This window comes from Sminthopsis crassicaudata, chromosome 1, assembly GCF_048593235.1.
Source record: "Sminthopsis crassicaudata isolate SCR6 chromosome 1, ASM4859323v1, whole genome shotgun sequence".
In the NCBI taxonomy this organism is placed as follows: domain Eukaryota; kingdom Metazoa; phylum Chordata; class Mammalia; order Dasyuromorphia; family Dasyuridae; genus Sminthopsis; species Sminthopsis crassicaudata.
Window position 1 is genome coordinate 371,753,458 of NC_133617.1, and position 16,214 is coordinate 371,769,671.

Here is a 16,214-nt window from a genome sequence, read left to right on the forward strand (position 1 = left end):
GAAGTGCTGACTTCTGGCTAACAAGTATGATAAGGACATGCAAAAGGACATTACAAGCTCTAGGAGTGCTAACTGAGAATTCTCCACGCTAGGAACTGGGCTTTCCTAAGGCTGGCCCTTTCCTGAAGTACAGAGTTTAAACCCACCTCCAGACTAGAAAGATTACATGCTTCTTCCTCTCTCTCCACTACCCAGGGCTATCATAGGACTGGAGCAGTCTCCTCCTAGCCCACCACAAAGTTCCTTTTCAAGAATTCTCTCCTAAAAAGCAGGAGGTAGTGGGGGGAAGAAGAATGTGTGTGTAATCTCATTTTATCAGGGCAAAGTATAACTAGTAACAGGAATATACAGTTTAACAGGATACACTTAATCAAATGGAAAACAATAGGGGAGACAGGAAATGAAGTTACTTGTGAAATACTGTATACCCTACACTTTCTAAATGCCATAGGCATTTAGAGAGTTTACTATGTTCCAAAGAGACAGGCTCTTTAACCCTTTATAGACTCCCCCCAGACAGTTCTCAAAATTATATCTAGAAACCGAGCAATTCCAGATTTCCTAGTTTTCTTACTACATGATTCCATGTACATATACTACAGGCAAATGTGGACCCTTAAGCACTTCAGGGAAGAAGTGGTACCCTCCAGGGTGTCAACCATGTCTCAGATCAAAGGTAACCTGGCCCTCCACTGGCAAACCACAAGGGTTTTTATGAAATAGTATTTTGCACTTAGACAGCACCTTTGATCTCAGGAAGAGATTTACAAACGTTAATTAGTTCTCTCTACCACCCTGTGAAATAGCCAAGTATACCTGGTTTGACACACACCCTGAAGTAAACTGAGGCCGTAGTGACTAGCCCAAAGGGCCACCCAGTGAGTCAGAACTACAGCAGCTATCCGGACTTCCCACCCCATGGCTCTCTTCCTCTGGTTAATCAAACCAAACATATCACAATCTCTTCCCTTATATATTAGAGGATCATAGACCCAGAGCTGCAACCTAGTCTTCCCTTTGTTGTTGGTTCAATTGTTCATTGATGTTCATCTCTTTATAACCTCCTATGGGTTTTCTTGGTAAAGATGCTGGTGAGTTTTGCCATTTCCTTTTCTGGTGGATTAAGGTAAACAGAGGTTAAGTGACTTGTCTAGAATCATTAGTGAGGATCTGATGCCAGATTTGAACTCAGGTTTTATCCACTGAGACCCATAACTGCCTCACCTTCCCCTAACTCTCCCCATTTTACAGGTGAGTAAACCAAGACCCATGGAAGTCATGTGATTTGCTCACTTTGGAGAGTTCTAATCCAGGACCAGTCCATTCTATCCTGGAATGATATTAAGTTTTAGGTGTTGTCTGAAAAAGCTGCTTTCAAAACCCATACAAAATGGAACTCATACCTCTGGGTTCTCAAAGGCAAGTCTCCAAAGAAAAGCACTGACTTGACCTTGCCTGCTACTGCAACTAAGGACTATGGTCCCCCAAAGCACAATGAAGGTCTGTGTCACTCCTACCTTCAAAACAATCAATATTTATCAAGCAACTAATGTATACAAGAGGCTGTGAGGAAAATAGAAGGCATTTCCTTCCACGTGCCTCAACAGATCCTTCAAAATGCCCTGACCTCTCAGGTCAGAGGTCTTCCTCTGAAGGCAACAGGTCACAGAGGAAAACAGATTTCAGTCGAAGGAGTCTACTAACTAGCCTCTCTTCCCCCCCCCCAATGGGTACCACAGTAGACAATGATGTCTTTTCAACACACTTTCAAAACTTAATGAGAGAAGCAGGGGTCACTAGTTTCTCTCACAAAATTTCTTGGGAGGCCTGAAGAGAAACCCTAAAGCACTGCCAGGGGCAGAAATCCTCAAGCAACCTACAGGTCTATGCAGCATGGACCCAAGCTAGTAAACTAGGTTAATCCATAAAGGGATGTAAGGCATCATGAGCTCTTAGCTGCCTTCCCTGTGACAGCATTCTTCTGATCAGAGGATGCTCCAGTTTTAGCCATAGCAATCATCCTTTCCATTTGGAGAGAGAGGGAAGAGTGAGGATCCTGACAACTCTGGTAAAGAAACTCTTTGTTCCAGAACTTGAGGGTTAAATGACTATTTGCTCACACAGTCAGTCACATAGTCCCTAAGTATCAGAGGAACTGATGAAACACCTAAGCCAGAATCTCTATCTGTACAATTTAGCACACTACCCTAGGCCACCAGCTCAGTATTCTTTCCTTCTTCCCAAGTCACAGGTTTGAAACTCATTCCCTTACAACCAGGGATTAGCAATGAGGGCAAAGGAAAGAGAAATAAAAAACCTCACTCATTAATACTTCCCAACTGCCATGCCTCTACCTCCACTCCCAATGCAGTCCCTTCAGCCCTTCAGAATTCTGTTAGAGATGAAGCAAGAGGCAAGAGAGGACTTGCTCACTCTAGATACAGGACACACACCTGTGACCTTTCCTCCCATCTCATAAATTTAGCCATGCTAAGTAGGTGAAGCAGCCTCGTTCTCTCCAGATGGATGTGCCCAGCATTCCTTAACACCCTCACAACAAATGGCAGCCACCTAGGTTCTAATTCTGCCTCGGATGCCTAACTAGCTGTGTGACCTTAAATAACTCACTTTTCACTCTCTCAATGTCAGTTTTCTCATCTTAAAATGGGGTAAAAAAAACCACCTTGCCTCCCAGGATTAGAGTGAGATAACAAATGTGGTCGAAATTTAAAAGTGCTACATATAAATGCTGACTGCCCCAACACAGGCCAGAAAACTGGACACCAACAGAAGCTGCCCTGTACTCTAGCATTTGTGAACTGCAGTTGATTATTTTTTAACTATAGCAATAAAATGGCTTTCCCCAGCCTAGATGCCTATAGGTCTTCCAAAGAAATGCCTGTCTGCCTGCCTTAGCCAGGGCCCCAACCCTTCCCCCTCACCCCCCAACATCCTCTTCCCAAGCCTGAGTCTCCAGGGTAGGGACTCTTAGTTGTTAAACTGGTTATGATTTTAACAGTTTTCCATTGTAAAACCGTGTTCCTCGTTCTCACCTAGTAACCTAAGACAAACAAATTCAACCTAGGGCTTAGAAACTTAAGAATGTGGGAGAATGAAATTCCCAGGTCAAAGAGACTCAGGAATATACAAGGTGTTGATGAAACCCGGGGACAGCCTGAGCAGGCCAGTTCTCCTCCCCTTCTGTCTCTGTGTCCCTTCACTCACTCCCCAAGAGCTGTCAGTAAAAGGTCAGCTCCGTCCCAGAACTGCATGCCCCTTTAATGGCCATTTACAGTGACAGACCCTTTCATCTGGGGCTTCCCCTCCTCACTGTCACTGCCCCCAAATTCATATGGAATGCGTTCCCTTCTCTCCTTCCCCCCTCCAACTCTCTCACCCACTCTTTCCCTCTTTTTCTGAAAACTTTTTGGGTGAATAACCAATTGTTTTTGAGTTTCCGATTAGCAGAGTTGATTTCCTATTGGCTAATCTTGAGAACTCTTTCCCCCCCCTTTCCAAAGTAGCCCATTCATGTTCTTGTGGCTTGTCTGTTTACACACATTTTGCTACCTAATGTCAACACTTGCTAATGAATAAATGTATCACTCCACTAACTGAAAATGAGGTACTGGCAAAGCAAATTGGATACTCAAATCCAGTTAATAGATTTATCCTAGTCTTTTTGCAAGATGCCTATACACAGGCAGGCGATCACTCCTTTTCTAAAGGTTTATTCGGGCAGCTGCCCTTCCTTAGAAGTTTCAAGATGTTAGTTTGCCCTTTTGCAAAAGGAGGAGGCACACTAAGGTCAAATGGTGATGCTAAATTTTATTAATTAAAAAATAGCAAACCTCATAACCTCAAGAAAAAGCATGAGTGGGATACATTAGCAAAGTGTCCATAAATCTAATGCTAAGAAGGAAAAAATAATCTGAGTTAGAAGGAAAACTGAAGAGACAACACCAAGCGTTCTTTACGTTTTGTTTCAAGGACCTCTTTGGCAGGCATCAGAAACTTAGGTATCCTCTCTTACAAGGACGCTCTTAAAGAAAAAATATATATATAAACTAACAATGGGAACAAATCCCAATTCTACTAAAGTATACTTATCGGAATTATTTTTGAAAAACAAGGTCATGGACTTTAAATACAGAATCATTGACCTAGTGATCTAGTCTTCTGACAGATGAGGAGATTGAGGTTCAGTGGTGAATTCCTAGCACAATGTCACAAATCAAGTATGGGGCATATGAGGGATGAGAATCCTGGTCTGTTAACAGAAGTCCACAGCTTTTCCCATTATATCACACTACCCCCTGATTCTTGGGCACTTAGAAATTCAGTCAAATAACCTTCTTTGGCAAATCGGAGACATGAATTTCAGTTAACACTTTAAAGAATACAATGCTGCTCTGAGTTATCTTCTCATTAATGACCATTTATCTGCATTTTGTAAATCGAAAGCAAAATATCACATGCTTTGTAGGCCATTTATTAGAGGGGAGGAACGCCTCTCTAACTTGAGGGAGATCAGGAGGAGGAGGCCCAAGCTGTGGAATCTGGGCTTCAGGAACACTGTTCATTAAAGTATTTTCATTCATGACTACGCCTCAGCAAAACTTTTAATTAGAAGTTCCATCAGACAAAACGCATGATGTGGTGGAGCTGTTTTAATTCCAGAAGGTTAAAAGATGCTCAGAGGACTCTTTGAGACCTCCAAAGAGGTTGGCTTCCCCCTCCCCCAATTCTGCCCCTCTTCAGATCTTAGGAATCCTTTTCTCACATATACATACATTTGTTCAAGTAAAAGCTTGAAAAATTCCCAGCCTGGGACACAAGCACAAGGAAAACTGTGCTACAATCAATACTTTTAGCCAATTAATCTTCAGAGAGATATGAAGTGGCTCCACGAAACTGGGACTCCTCCCTGATGTTATCCACCATTCTTATTTCCCCTGCTCTTCTCTCCTTCTACAATGCCAGTCCTACTTATCTCCACACGGCCAAGCCTGCTGCCAACCAGAAGTTTATGCAGACAACCGCAACAGAGCTGGTGCCAGCTTCAAATGGGCTTCTGCCCTGGCATCCTGCCATTCAATTATAAAGCAACAGGCATGCAGGGAGAAGGCTGAGAAACTTTTACGGCCCCCACCAAGAATTCTTAAGAAAACATGGAGAAAACTGACTTACAGGTGACTAGGGATAGGAAGGAACACATGAAAAAGGGGAAGGATTTTGTTATTATTGTTTTCCTAAAGACTTAACTGGACTACAAATCACTTTTGCAAATGTAGAAAATAACATCTCCTCTGGCCACTTTGCTTACAAACTGTATCCATCAAAAAGAAAAGTGCTGGAGTCTGTGATCGTTTCTCTTCCCCCGTGTGCCCCTTTGGGTCCTGGCATTTTAGAAATTTGTGAATTCTTCTAACAACCTGTTACCTGTTGATTCCCTGACACTTTCTGGTGCATATCACATCCCATGCATTTAAAAACTTTTAAGTCTCGGAGTGCCAAAACACTTCGAAGGAACGAAATAATATAAGTCTAAAAACCAAACATAATTTAAAAAAAAAAAAAAAAAAAAAAAAAAAAGGCCCTCAGCTCTAAATTGCCGGGAAAAACCCAAACTTGCAAAAATGAGGAACACATTCTATACTCAACAAGCGTAACGATTCCCTGCTGCCCTTACTACACACCCGGCTTAACTATTCTATTCCAAAGACAGTAAGTGTACTTTAAAAATCATCTTACTCACCAGTTGGTTTGAGAAAATCCATTGGGTATCTGGAGTAAGGAGGAGGGGGAGACTCTGGAATTAAAAAAGTAAAGAGAAAATAAGGCAGAGCCATGAGAAAAAGAGATAGAAACTTATGATAACAGTGGCATTCTTTTAGCAAAACTGTTTGTCTTAGCTCTGGGGGTTGGAGGCAGGGCCGGGAGGCGGCGATTGCCTTGATATTTTGCTGTCAGATAAACAAAAGAGGCCGCCTGGCGCCAGACTCGCTGCTATCTGCTACCCTGACTGTCTGATCCGGCCTCCCTGGCTCAGCTGAAACACTCCAGCCCTGGAAATCACCACGGACTCAGACTGCAGGATAATCCTCCCGAGCAGCACGTAGAACATTTCACAGAAAAAAGGGAAATAAAGAAAATCCCCCTTCACTCTCAAGCCTCCCCGTAACCCTGCACTCATCCTTCCCCCAGTTACCCATCCACACAAAGAAAAAAAAAAAATTTCTATCGATCTGCCTGCTCCCGGCCGATATCCACTTCACAGCCCAACCACCCAAGAACAAGAAAGTTTCTAAGTTTCTAGGAGCTGCGCAAAACTCTGGGACTGCTTCAGGGGAAAGGAGGTTTTACATGGAAAAACTCTCCAAAATCCGTATGCCCCCTCGAACACCAAAAGCGACAATGGGGGAGGGAGTAGAGGACTGAATGACAGCGTACATTTATCGTATGGAGGATCCTTTCGGACTACATCTCTGTAAAGGGGCAACAAATGTCATTGATAAAAACCAGAGTCTATAATTGCATGGACTCTCCCTCCCTTTTGGAAAAAAGGAGGGGGAAATTGGAATCCCAATGTCCAAGCGGCTTCTTGTTCTTTCCTCAATCCAGATGGAAATCTATAGTAGAATCTGGATGCAGTTGGTTTTTTTTAATCCCCCCCCCAGCTGCCTTTGCAAGCCCCGTAGCCCAGTCACACAGATCAGACTTGACTTTCCTTATTTACCAAGGGCTAGGAGAGTCACGTCATTCGGAACACTTCCACTTCTCTTGGAATCAATTAGTCTGCATCCTCAGACATCTCACACTCCTTTCTCTTAAGGGGGGAGGAGGGCAAGTGGGAGCAAAGACAACTTTTTTTTCCACTTTCCCCCTTTTTGGGGCTCTAATTTTGAAATGATTTGCATTAATAAAATCGCTCCAAGTCACACTCACGGGCCTGAGCAGCGGAGAAAAGGAAGACAGTAGAGCTCAGTCCAGGACCTTCCCGGGGTTCCCCCGCAATGCATCCTCATTATAAACATTCTCCCCACTAGCTATGCCCGGTGCAAAGCATGCAGTCACAGCTGCAAAAACTCTACGTTCCAAAGCTGTTCGCTCCATCCCGGGGCCGGGGGAAGCGAGGGGAAACTCCTTACCTAGTTCGCAGAGCCTACTAAGGTGGTGAGGGTTGCAGCAGACCAGCTCCGGGTTGTTCTTCCCGTAAGATTCACAGCAACACAACCTCTTGACTTCCGAGGAATGCCTGAGATCTGGCCACCTGAACACTTTGCACAACAGCAAGGGGAGCGAGTAAGACGGCGGCGGCGACGGCGGCTGGGCAGGCTGAGTCTGGAGAGGGGACGCGGGGGGCCCGTGCCCCAGCGCCAGCCTGGAGTCCACTCTGCCCGGCAGGAGGAGGCAGGCGGTGCGGGTGCCCCCGCGGGACTCCACCGCCTGCAGCAGCAACTCCAGCTGCCGCTCCTTCAGTTTCTTCAACACCGAGTGGGTCAGCGCCTTCAATTCCGCCTCCGAGCCCCCGGCCGCGCCGGCGCCCAGAGAGGGGTGGTGGTGATGGTGGTGGTGGTGACCTTTGGCACCTTTGACCGACTTGCCCAGGCAACAGCCACCCCTACCAGCGCCTCCTCCTCCAGCCCCATGCGCCCGGCTGTCCGTCGCCCCTTCCCCCCTCGGCTCCCCTCCTCCTCCTCCGCCTCCGCCTCCTCCTGCGCCCTCCTCCTCGTCCTCCCCGCCGGGCGCACGGCTCCTCCAGAGACGCCGGACGAGCAGCGATCGTTTGGTCCTGAACATGCGGGACGAGGAGGCGAGGAGAAAAGTCGTTCCCCGGCTAAGGAGCGAACATGACCTCCGCACACCATGAAGAATTTGGGCGCCGAGTTGAGGCAGCAGTCGCAGGCGGCAGCAGCAGCAGCAGCAGCAGGAGCCCGAGCAGGAGCGGCAGTGGCCGGAGGGACGCTCCGTAACATGCGCCAGTCTCTCGGAGCCCGGAGGGAGTGGAGGGGTTTGGGGGGGCCTGGCAGGGGAGGGACCGCTCCTCTCCGGCTTCCCCACCCCGCTCCACTGGCACCCGATTCAGGGCGTCTCGTCCGGCCCCGCGGAGGAAACAGACCGAGCCGACCAAGGGAAGGTACAAAGAAAAAGCCAGGAAAACCGGGGGTTCGCGAGGAATAGTTTTCCCTTCTCTCCGCACAGCCCCCCAAACGCTGAAAGAAGAGGAGTAGCTTTTGAATGTCAACACCTCCAGCCTCAGCTCCTTACTGAGGCTCAGAATCTCCGGAGAATGAAAATTAAGGTTTTGTTTCCTTGATTGAATCCAGAGAAAATGCTCTTTTCTCCTCTAAGCAACTTAATTTGGGGGTGAGAAGCTGGCAATTAAAAAAAAAAAAAAAGCAGGCACGCGATTTAATTTTTTTTGCACTATATCCTTAGTAACCGGATCTCCACGAATTCCATCCACGCGAAGGTTCGGGGGAGGGGAAGAAAGTGAATTTCAACCCGCATGAGGTGCCTGGTCAAAGAATTATTTTTCAATAAAAAAACAGGGGGAAAAGCCCAAATATTCTAAATAAAAATTTAAAACAATCACCACCGCAAGGCGCAGCCCTGGAGACGTCCGGTTGTGTTGGAGTTTTTTTGTTTGTTTGTTTTAAAGGAAGGAAAAAAAGACGTTTACAAAGTATCACCAAAAAAAATTTGGTGGAAAAAAAATATATCCACGAGTTATCATCCTTTTTTTTCTTCCAGGAGCTCCTTTCGTCTTCCTCTTCTTTTCTTCTGCCAAAGATATATACATAAATGTATATCTGTCTTTTTTTAATCCAAAGAAAGCTTTGAATCGGCTGCTTCCACCATGCTCGTCTGATTATTTTAAGTGAGTCTCTCGTCTTTCCTACCTCCTACTCGGTACACCCCAGCGAAAAAAGAGGTGGGGAAAGCCACCCACTTCCCCCTCCTCCAAAAAAATACGCCCGCCCTCACTGGCTCTCCGGGTTTTCTCGAGGTGGATCTCCGAGATAGCCTCGCTCCCCCCGCCCCGACCCCGTCCCCACTTCCTCCAGGCCCCACTGCTGGCAGGAGGGAGACGAGAGAAAAAACAGATCGGAGGGGGGTGATGCCGAGGCTGACAGGAGGTGAGACTGGCGTCGGCTTCGCTCTCTAGCTCGCAGGCTGGCTGGCTCTCTAGCAAACGCTACTGCAGCCGTGTCTTCCTCCTCCCGGGGTTGCTTCTCGCCCAGGCTCCTCGTCTCGGCTGCAGACACGCAAGCAAGCAGGAGGAGGAGGAGAAGGAGGAGGAGGAGGAGGAAAGATCAAAAAAAGCACGGCAGGCAGTCGCTTGTCTGGGCTCGGGGCTCCCTCGAGGGTGGCTGCTTACTTTCCGCCTCCTTCTCTTCTCCTCTGGCCTCTCCGACTTTTATTTTCCTCCTAATGCGCCGGGCAGCGAGCGGCGAGAAAAAAGCTTAGGCTCCCTTCTTCTCTCCTGTTTCTCCTCCCTTTTTTTCCTCCTTCTTCTGGGAGGGAGGGGACCAGCAGGCTTTGCCTTGCAGGAGGCAGAGGGAATTTTTTTAAATGCGGGGTGTCCTTCTTCTCAGTCTTTGCCTTTGGCTTCTGGGGCCAGGCTCCGGTGCTTTGCGATCCCGAGGGAAGGATAGGACTCCGGCGGGGCGAGGGGGCAGAGAGGGATCCGAACAGCTCCTGCCTCCCGCCTGTATTGGCTCTCACCTCGTTCTACTCGCGGACCTAGCTCCCGTGTAAGCGTGTGTATGTATGTATGTATGTGTGTGTGTGTGTGTGTCTAAAGCTCGCCGCCTCCAGCACACTCTCCCTGCCTCTCTCCCAACCTCCCCCCTTCTTCTCTTCCTCCTCCCCCGCCCCTCCTCCTCCACCTCCTCCTCCTCCTCCTCCTCCTGCTCCAGCTCCTTCCCCCACACCCCCCTCCCACTTCTCCCTGGCTCTCTGCTTCGCTGGTTCCACTGCGCAGTGGCGCGCCCGGCTCCGGCCTGGACACGTGACCGTCTAGACACCCTGTCGCTTTAAAAAAAAAAAAAGCGATTGTGTTTCGCAAACAACAGATCGGGTTTCTAAAAGCTATTTCTTTTTCTTCTCCTTACCCCCCCCCTTCCCTTCCTACTCCCTGCTCCTTAATTCTGAAGAGAGAAGGAGAAAGAGAAACTGAGAAGAGGAAGAAAGGAAGAAAAGAGGAGGTGGAGAGGAAAAAAGGCTCCCTGTATGTGTGCGTGCGTATAGGTATCTCCATATAGACATACACATATACCTCACTTATATTATGTATATAAAATGAAGCCGGCTGGAAGAGGGACCGCAAAGACATTTTTTAAGGAAAACAAAAAAAAGTCGAGAACGGGGCCGCATCAGCAGGACTGGGTGTAGATCGCCCCCGTACTATGCAGGGTTGTATCACACACGCCCCCGCCCCATCTTCTCCCCCCCTCCCCCGCACTTCATTCATTTAAAGAGATCCTGAGTCCCGACCGTGAGATCCACTGGATTTGTTGAGCAGCAGCCTCCGGAGGGAGGCGGGGGGAGGGGGATCTCTGCCTTCTTTTAAGAAGACATTTAAAACGGGACTCGACCGAAGCCCCAGGAAGTCTGTCCCGGAGGGGAACGGGCAAAGCTCCGGCCCAGGGGTGGGGGCCGGCCGAGAATGTGACCTCAGTCCTCTCGCTCCCCCCGCGCTCTTGTTTCGGTGATTACAGGGGAAGTGTGTATTGTGAACAGCTCCGGAATGTGTGTAGGGTTGGGATGTGTAGAGTGGAGCTTGCCCTGATCTTGGCAACTCCCCGCGCGAAGAGCTGGGTGAATGGAGGGAGGGGCGCTGCGGGCGAAGGAGACCTGGAAATGTCTGATTTCGGGAGTAAATCTATAGACGCCACATCCAAACCCCTCCTCCCCGCGGCTTAACCTAAAGTTAATCGGCTGCCCCGCAGTGTATGGCGCTATAGGAAAAAATACGCAGCACACGCTTAGTGACATGGACGATGAGCTTCTCTGAGCTGTAGTGACGCCGAGGACCAAAACTTCCTCCGTAAGCCAGCTGACTGCACTTATTAAGCGCCTACGATGTGCAAGCATTGTGCCAAGTACTGCAGCCCCGGAGAACTGCACTCCCCGGGCAGCCCGCGCTAACTAACGCGTAAGCTAGAAGTGACGCACTGAACACTCAGATGGTTTTTTCTTTTTTGCACAGGACCTTTGATCGTATCTGGGGAAGGAGCTTCCTGGAAGGAACTCCCACTTCCAAAGCAGATCAGCACCTTCTCTGCAATTTAGAAAGTTGCCTGGGGCACTGAAAGGTTAAGCTGCTTGCCCTGGGTCACTCGGAATTCTGAGAATCTTAATAAAATGTTTACACAAGACCAAGGTTCTATTTGATTCTACAAACGTTTGCTCCGAATACATTTTCTAGGGGTCCTTAGGGTACAAAGGCAAATTTTAAATTATTTTCTGCCCTCCATGGGTTTATAACAACCAGAATGTACTTAAGGAAATACTAAATATCTATTAAATAATCTGGGCGGGAGGGTGTGGAGATGGGTAAAAAGTTTGGAGAAGGGGACCAGAAAGGAATCCTTTCGGCAGGTGACAGTTAAGTTGATATTTTCAAATTCATCTTGAAGTATAGAATTTGTTGATTTAAAAAAGAAAAACAAGGGGCAGCTAGATGGCGCAGTAGATAGAGCACCAGCCCTGAATTCAGGAGGACCCGAGTTCAAATCAGATCTCAGACACTTAACACTTCCTAGATGTGTGACCCTGGGCAAGTCACTTAACCCCAGCCTCAGGGGGGAAAGAATAATAAAAAAAGAAAAACAAACATTAGAAAGTCTGACATGGAATATTGTTGAACTGTCTGACTCTTCCTGACCCCATTCGATGTCTCTCCCAGAGATGCTGGAGTGGTTTGCCGTTTCCTTCCCCAGCCCATTTTACAGATGAGGATCTGAGGCCGACAGGATTAAGTGACTAGTCCAGGTTGACCCAGTTTATGAGTTCAGATTGAACTCATGAAGATTAGTCTTCCTGAGTCCCCGCCCAATGATTTTATCCACTGCTCCAACTACCTGCCCACTTGAGATAGACAGGAAATAAATCCCAATGTGAGTTTTTTAAATTTGAAATGGGCAAATTTTATCTGACCAAACAAGAAAGCTGTTATTAGAAAGCAGGAATTTTATATCTCTCTCATTAGCCTGTTAACTTCTTGAGATTAAGAGATTCAAATATTTTAGTAGTTTCAAATTGCCTTCAAAAAGAAGACTACATGACAGAATGAGATGTGAGTGGAAAAAACTCAGTAGTCAACACACATTATCCTTTTAGGTTGGTGATCAACCTCCAGCTGAAATCATATAATCACATTTCTAAAAGAGGAGTTCAAGAACAGGGAACTTATAAATAGGTAAATCAGCCTACAGAATGCCTAAATAGAGAACATATTTTTCTAAATTATGTACTTTGATTAGCTTTTCACCGAAAACAGGAAAAATATCCTATCATTGTGAAATGGATTTAGAATCAGAAGACTGGGTCACTTTGCCCAAGTCATTTATTTTCTAGATTTTTATTTTCCTCACTTGTAAATCTTCACAGTTTTTTCCAACTCTAACATCTAATGAAATACCTTGGCAAATATAAGGCACCTAGAAGGTGCAGTTGATAGAGCAATGGACCTGCAGTCAGGAAGACTCATCTTCCTGAGTTCTAATCTAACCACTGTCACTTATTAGCTGTGTGACTCTGGGCGAGTCACAACCCTGTTTGCCTCAATTTCCTTGTTTGTAAAAAAGAGAGAAGGAAATGGTATCTTTGTCAAGAAAACTCTGAATGGAGTCACAAAGCATCAACCACAAATGAACCCACAAAATATGTGTGAGTTTTAATCAGAAATCTAGTTAGGTGATTCACAAAGGTGAAGAGGGGAACAAAGAATCTGAACCTTGACAATTCAGATTTTTAGTTCAATCCCCTGCTGGTATTTACAAGAGTATTCTTTAGAATTATGAAAAGAAGACAAGAATACTATTCTTGAGGGTTCAGAAAAAAGAAATAAGGCAGGTTCATCTTCCAAAGGCAACCCATTATGGGAAAGAACACTACGTTTGAAGCCTACATTTGTTACTAATTAGCTGTGGGTTAGGCAAGCCAGTTCACCTATTTGGACCTTGGTTTTTTATCTACAAAATTAAGACATCGGTCTAAATTATTTCTGAGGTCTTTTCCCATCTCTAAGATGTTGTAAGGCTGGCCATCAGATGTTAGGATTGAATTTAGGTAAGTAGAAAACAAATGTCCCAATTCTAACATATTTCTTGGCTAACTTGAGAATCTTAACAAAAAATGTTTCCTCATTTCAAAAATTTTGGAAAATTGTGTTATTTTCTTCTTCTAATAGAAATATATATATATATATATATATATATACACACACACACACACACACATTTATGTGATAGGCAAGTTTCACAGATTTAACAAAAGTTTAATCTGATGTCATCAAGGTGGCAAAGTTCAGAGAGTCCTAGAGTTGGGTTCAGAAAGACCTGAATTCACATTCTACCCCCAGTATTTACTAGTTATGTGACTCTGAGCTGGTCATTTAATGTCTCTCCACCTCAATTTACTTATTTACAAAATGGGCATGATAATAGCACTTATTTCAGAGGGTTGTATTGAAGATTAAATGCTATATTATTAAATCAAGGACTAGACAGCTCACAGGTATTGTACCATTTATATGTAAATGTTTATATGTCCTGTTCTCTTGATGGGTTATTTGGGGAGGAAGGTTATAATTTTTTTTTTTTTTTGAGAGAGAATTTTATTTCCCTGTCATAAGAAATTCCTGATGGAGAAATTTCCACAATCAAAGTAAATTGGCACCTGTCCAGCGATTTGTAATCTTAGAGAGTTGTCTGGGGGACTAAGAAGGTGAGTAGCTTCCATGGGTTCACACAGTTCCCTGGGTTCACACATCAGATGTCAGTGCTGGGACTTGAATACAGTTCTTCCTAAAGAGTCATTTTTTGGACATTTATATCACACTGCCTTTCTTTCTAGTTTACACTGTGTTTTAATCCTGCCTATTTCATCCTGGACATTGCTTCTCCCTTTCCACTGAATTCACTGAACCAAAAACTTTAAAAAGGAATAGAATTATAAGGGCAGGCATCTGCCATTATTAATTTTCTACTCTTTCTACATCAATGAGCCTTCATCTTGATATTAACAATTTCAATTCTCCTCCCTTGTCTGTCTTTCCTCTCCTTTATGGTTCCTTTCAAAGAAACTGGCAGATAAGACAAAGATCTCAAACCAGAACTTTAGGAAACTTAGTGGCTCCCCTCCCCCCCCCATATTATGTATCTCTTTGAATAAGAGACTAAATAAGTGGATTAACAAATCTCAGTAAAGGCAAACAAAGTTTTAGATAGTCGTGTGAATAGATTAGTGGTATTAAACTTAAAACAAACAAGAAATTTGAGTCTGAAACTACTGGGGTAGGATAGGTCCTACTGCAGAGAAGGATTGATTTGTGTTAGTCCTTGGAAAGTTTCCTTTTCATTCTCATTCATAAATATAAATGTGAGGGATATGTGTACCTTTCCTGCTTCCTTTAGGCCTTTTTAAAAAAAGTTTAAAAGTCCCCCTAACAATTATGAATGAATTTGATTCTAATCAGTTGCTGGCAGGGAATATGGAATAAAATATCTCATTTGCAGTTGTTTATTTCCTGTTGTGGCTTCTATTTTCATCTTTTAGTCACTTTGGTGATAGTAATCAAACACTAATCATGGTACAGCCACAAGTCACAGAGACCAAAATAACTAGCAGCAGAGTTATGACAAACAAGGATGGAATCATCTAAAAAAACTGGCTATTTAATCTCCTATACTTCAACTACCCTAAGAAGAATTTGAGCAAGTATCCCATCCCAGCATTCATGGGTCACCAAGCTTCTGCTTCTTTTTCTCCTTTCTTTTTTTAAAAATTCACTTTTTAAATTTTCAGCATTCTCTTTTATAATACTTTGATTTCCATTTCTTTCTTCTTCCTTCCCTCTCCTCTAATCTCTCCAAATTGGCAATCAATTTGATATAGGTTATATACATACAATCATATTAAATATATTTCCACATTAGTTATATTATAAAAAATGAATCAGAATAAGAGCAGCTGTGTTTGGAAATCTCCCCTTTAACAGCAGCAGGCCTCTGACTCTTAAAATCCTGCTCCCAATTCCACCAGAAGGTTTCAACAGAGAGGTTAGGAAGCAAAAGGGGAGAGAAAATGGGACTCTGAAAAGCAGTGGAGTAAATACTGTAATGACAGGTAATGTGTATATTACAAAAATATTTTCCATATATTCTCATTTGAACTCTAAGGTACATATTATAGGTATTATCACCATTTTTCAGGTTAAGGAAACTGAGGATCAGGAGGCTAAATTATATTCCCAAGATCACATAGCTAGTGTCAGATAAAATTGGAAGTTAGTTTTGCCTTGATTTCAGTGTTTCTTCTACTATATATACCATGGTCACACAAATACTAAATGTCAGAGGCAGAATTTGAATTCAAGTTTTTCTTAACTGTGTTCATTGTACCTCACAAAGAGTAAGAAGGGAAAGGGATGGTTCTGGTTTTGGTTCTGGTTAGATGGAAAAAAACTATTTACAAAAAAAAAAAAAAATTAGAAAAATCCTAAACAACAGATTATAAAATGTTAATAACAAAAATTAGGCGATAGAATTCCTGATCTGCTTGCTTTACAATAAATAACTTAAAGAGAAGATAATGGACCAAAAAAAGTGTTATAAAATATCAACATTTATTGCACAATCGTTCACTGAAGCTATTTTATTCTGGCAATAATACAAATGAAAGAAATCATTTCAGAAAGGAAGACAATATTACTGAGACTGTGACTCTCTATACTCTTGACTCTGCTGAATAAGAACTGAAAGTGAATGAAAAATGTATCTAATTCACAATCAAAGCAAAATACTCCAAACCCAAAGTCATCAAATGCTTTTGCACTGCAGATAGAATAAGTCAATAACCACAGCTGAACCCTTTGACCAGAGTGCCCGTCCTAGGCACTTGAGGATATGAAAGAGATATGAAAAAGGATATGAAAAAGACAAAGCAGTAACAAAACTTGCTTTGTTAGTCAGTTCGAAGTT

The 16,214-nt window shown here is 44.3% G+C and overlaps 1 protein-coding gene across 2 annotated transcripts in view; it reads right to left on the bottom strand.

Annotated features, from left to right (window-relative positions):
• The window catches only part of SMAD7 (SMAD family member 7), a 33,641-nt gene extending 23,803 nt beyond the window's left edge, over positions 1-9,838 (bottom strand). For both annotated transcript variants that reach the window (XM_074279348.1, XM_074279347.1), the window contains exons 1-2: positions 7,152-9,838; positions 5,759-5,812 (exon numbers count right to left, since the gene is read on the bottom strand). In XM_074279348.1, the coding sequence (XP_074135449.1) occupies positions 5,759-5,812; positions 7,152-7,803 (706 nt within the window). In that variant the 5' untranslated portion in view covers positions 7,804-9,838. The remainder of the gene's footprint in view (positions 1-5,758; positions 5,813-7,151) is intronic.
• Positions 9,839-16,214: the final 6,376 nt, after the last annotated feature.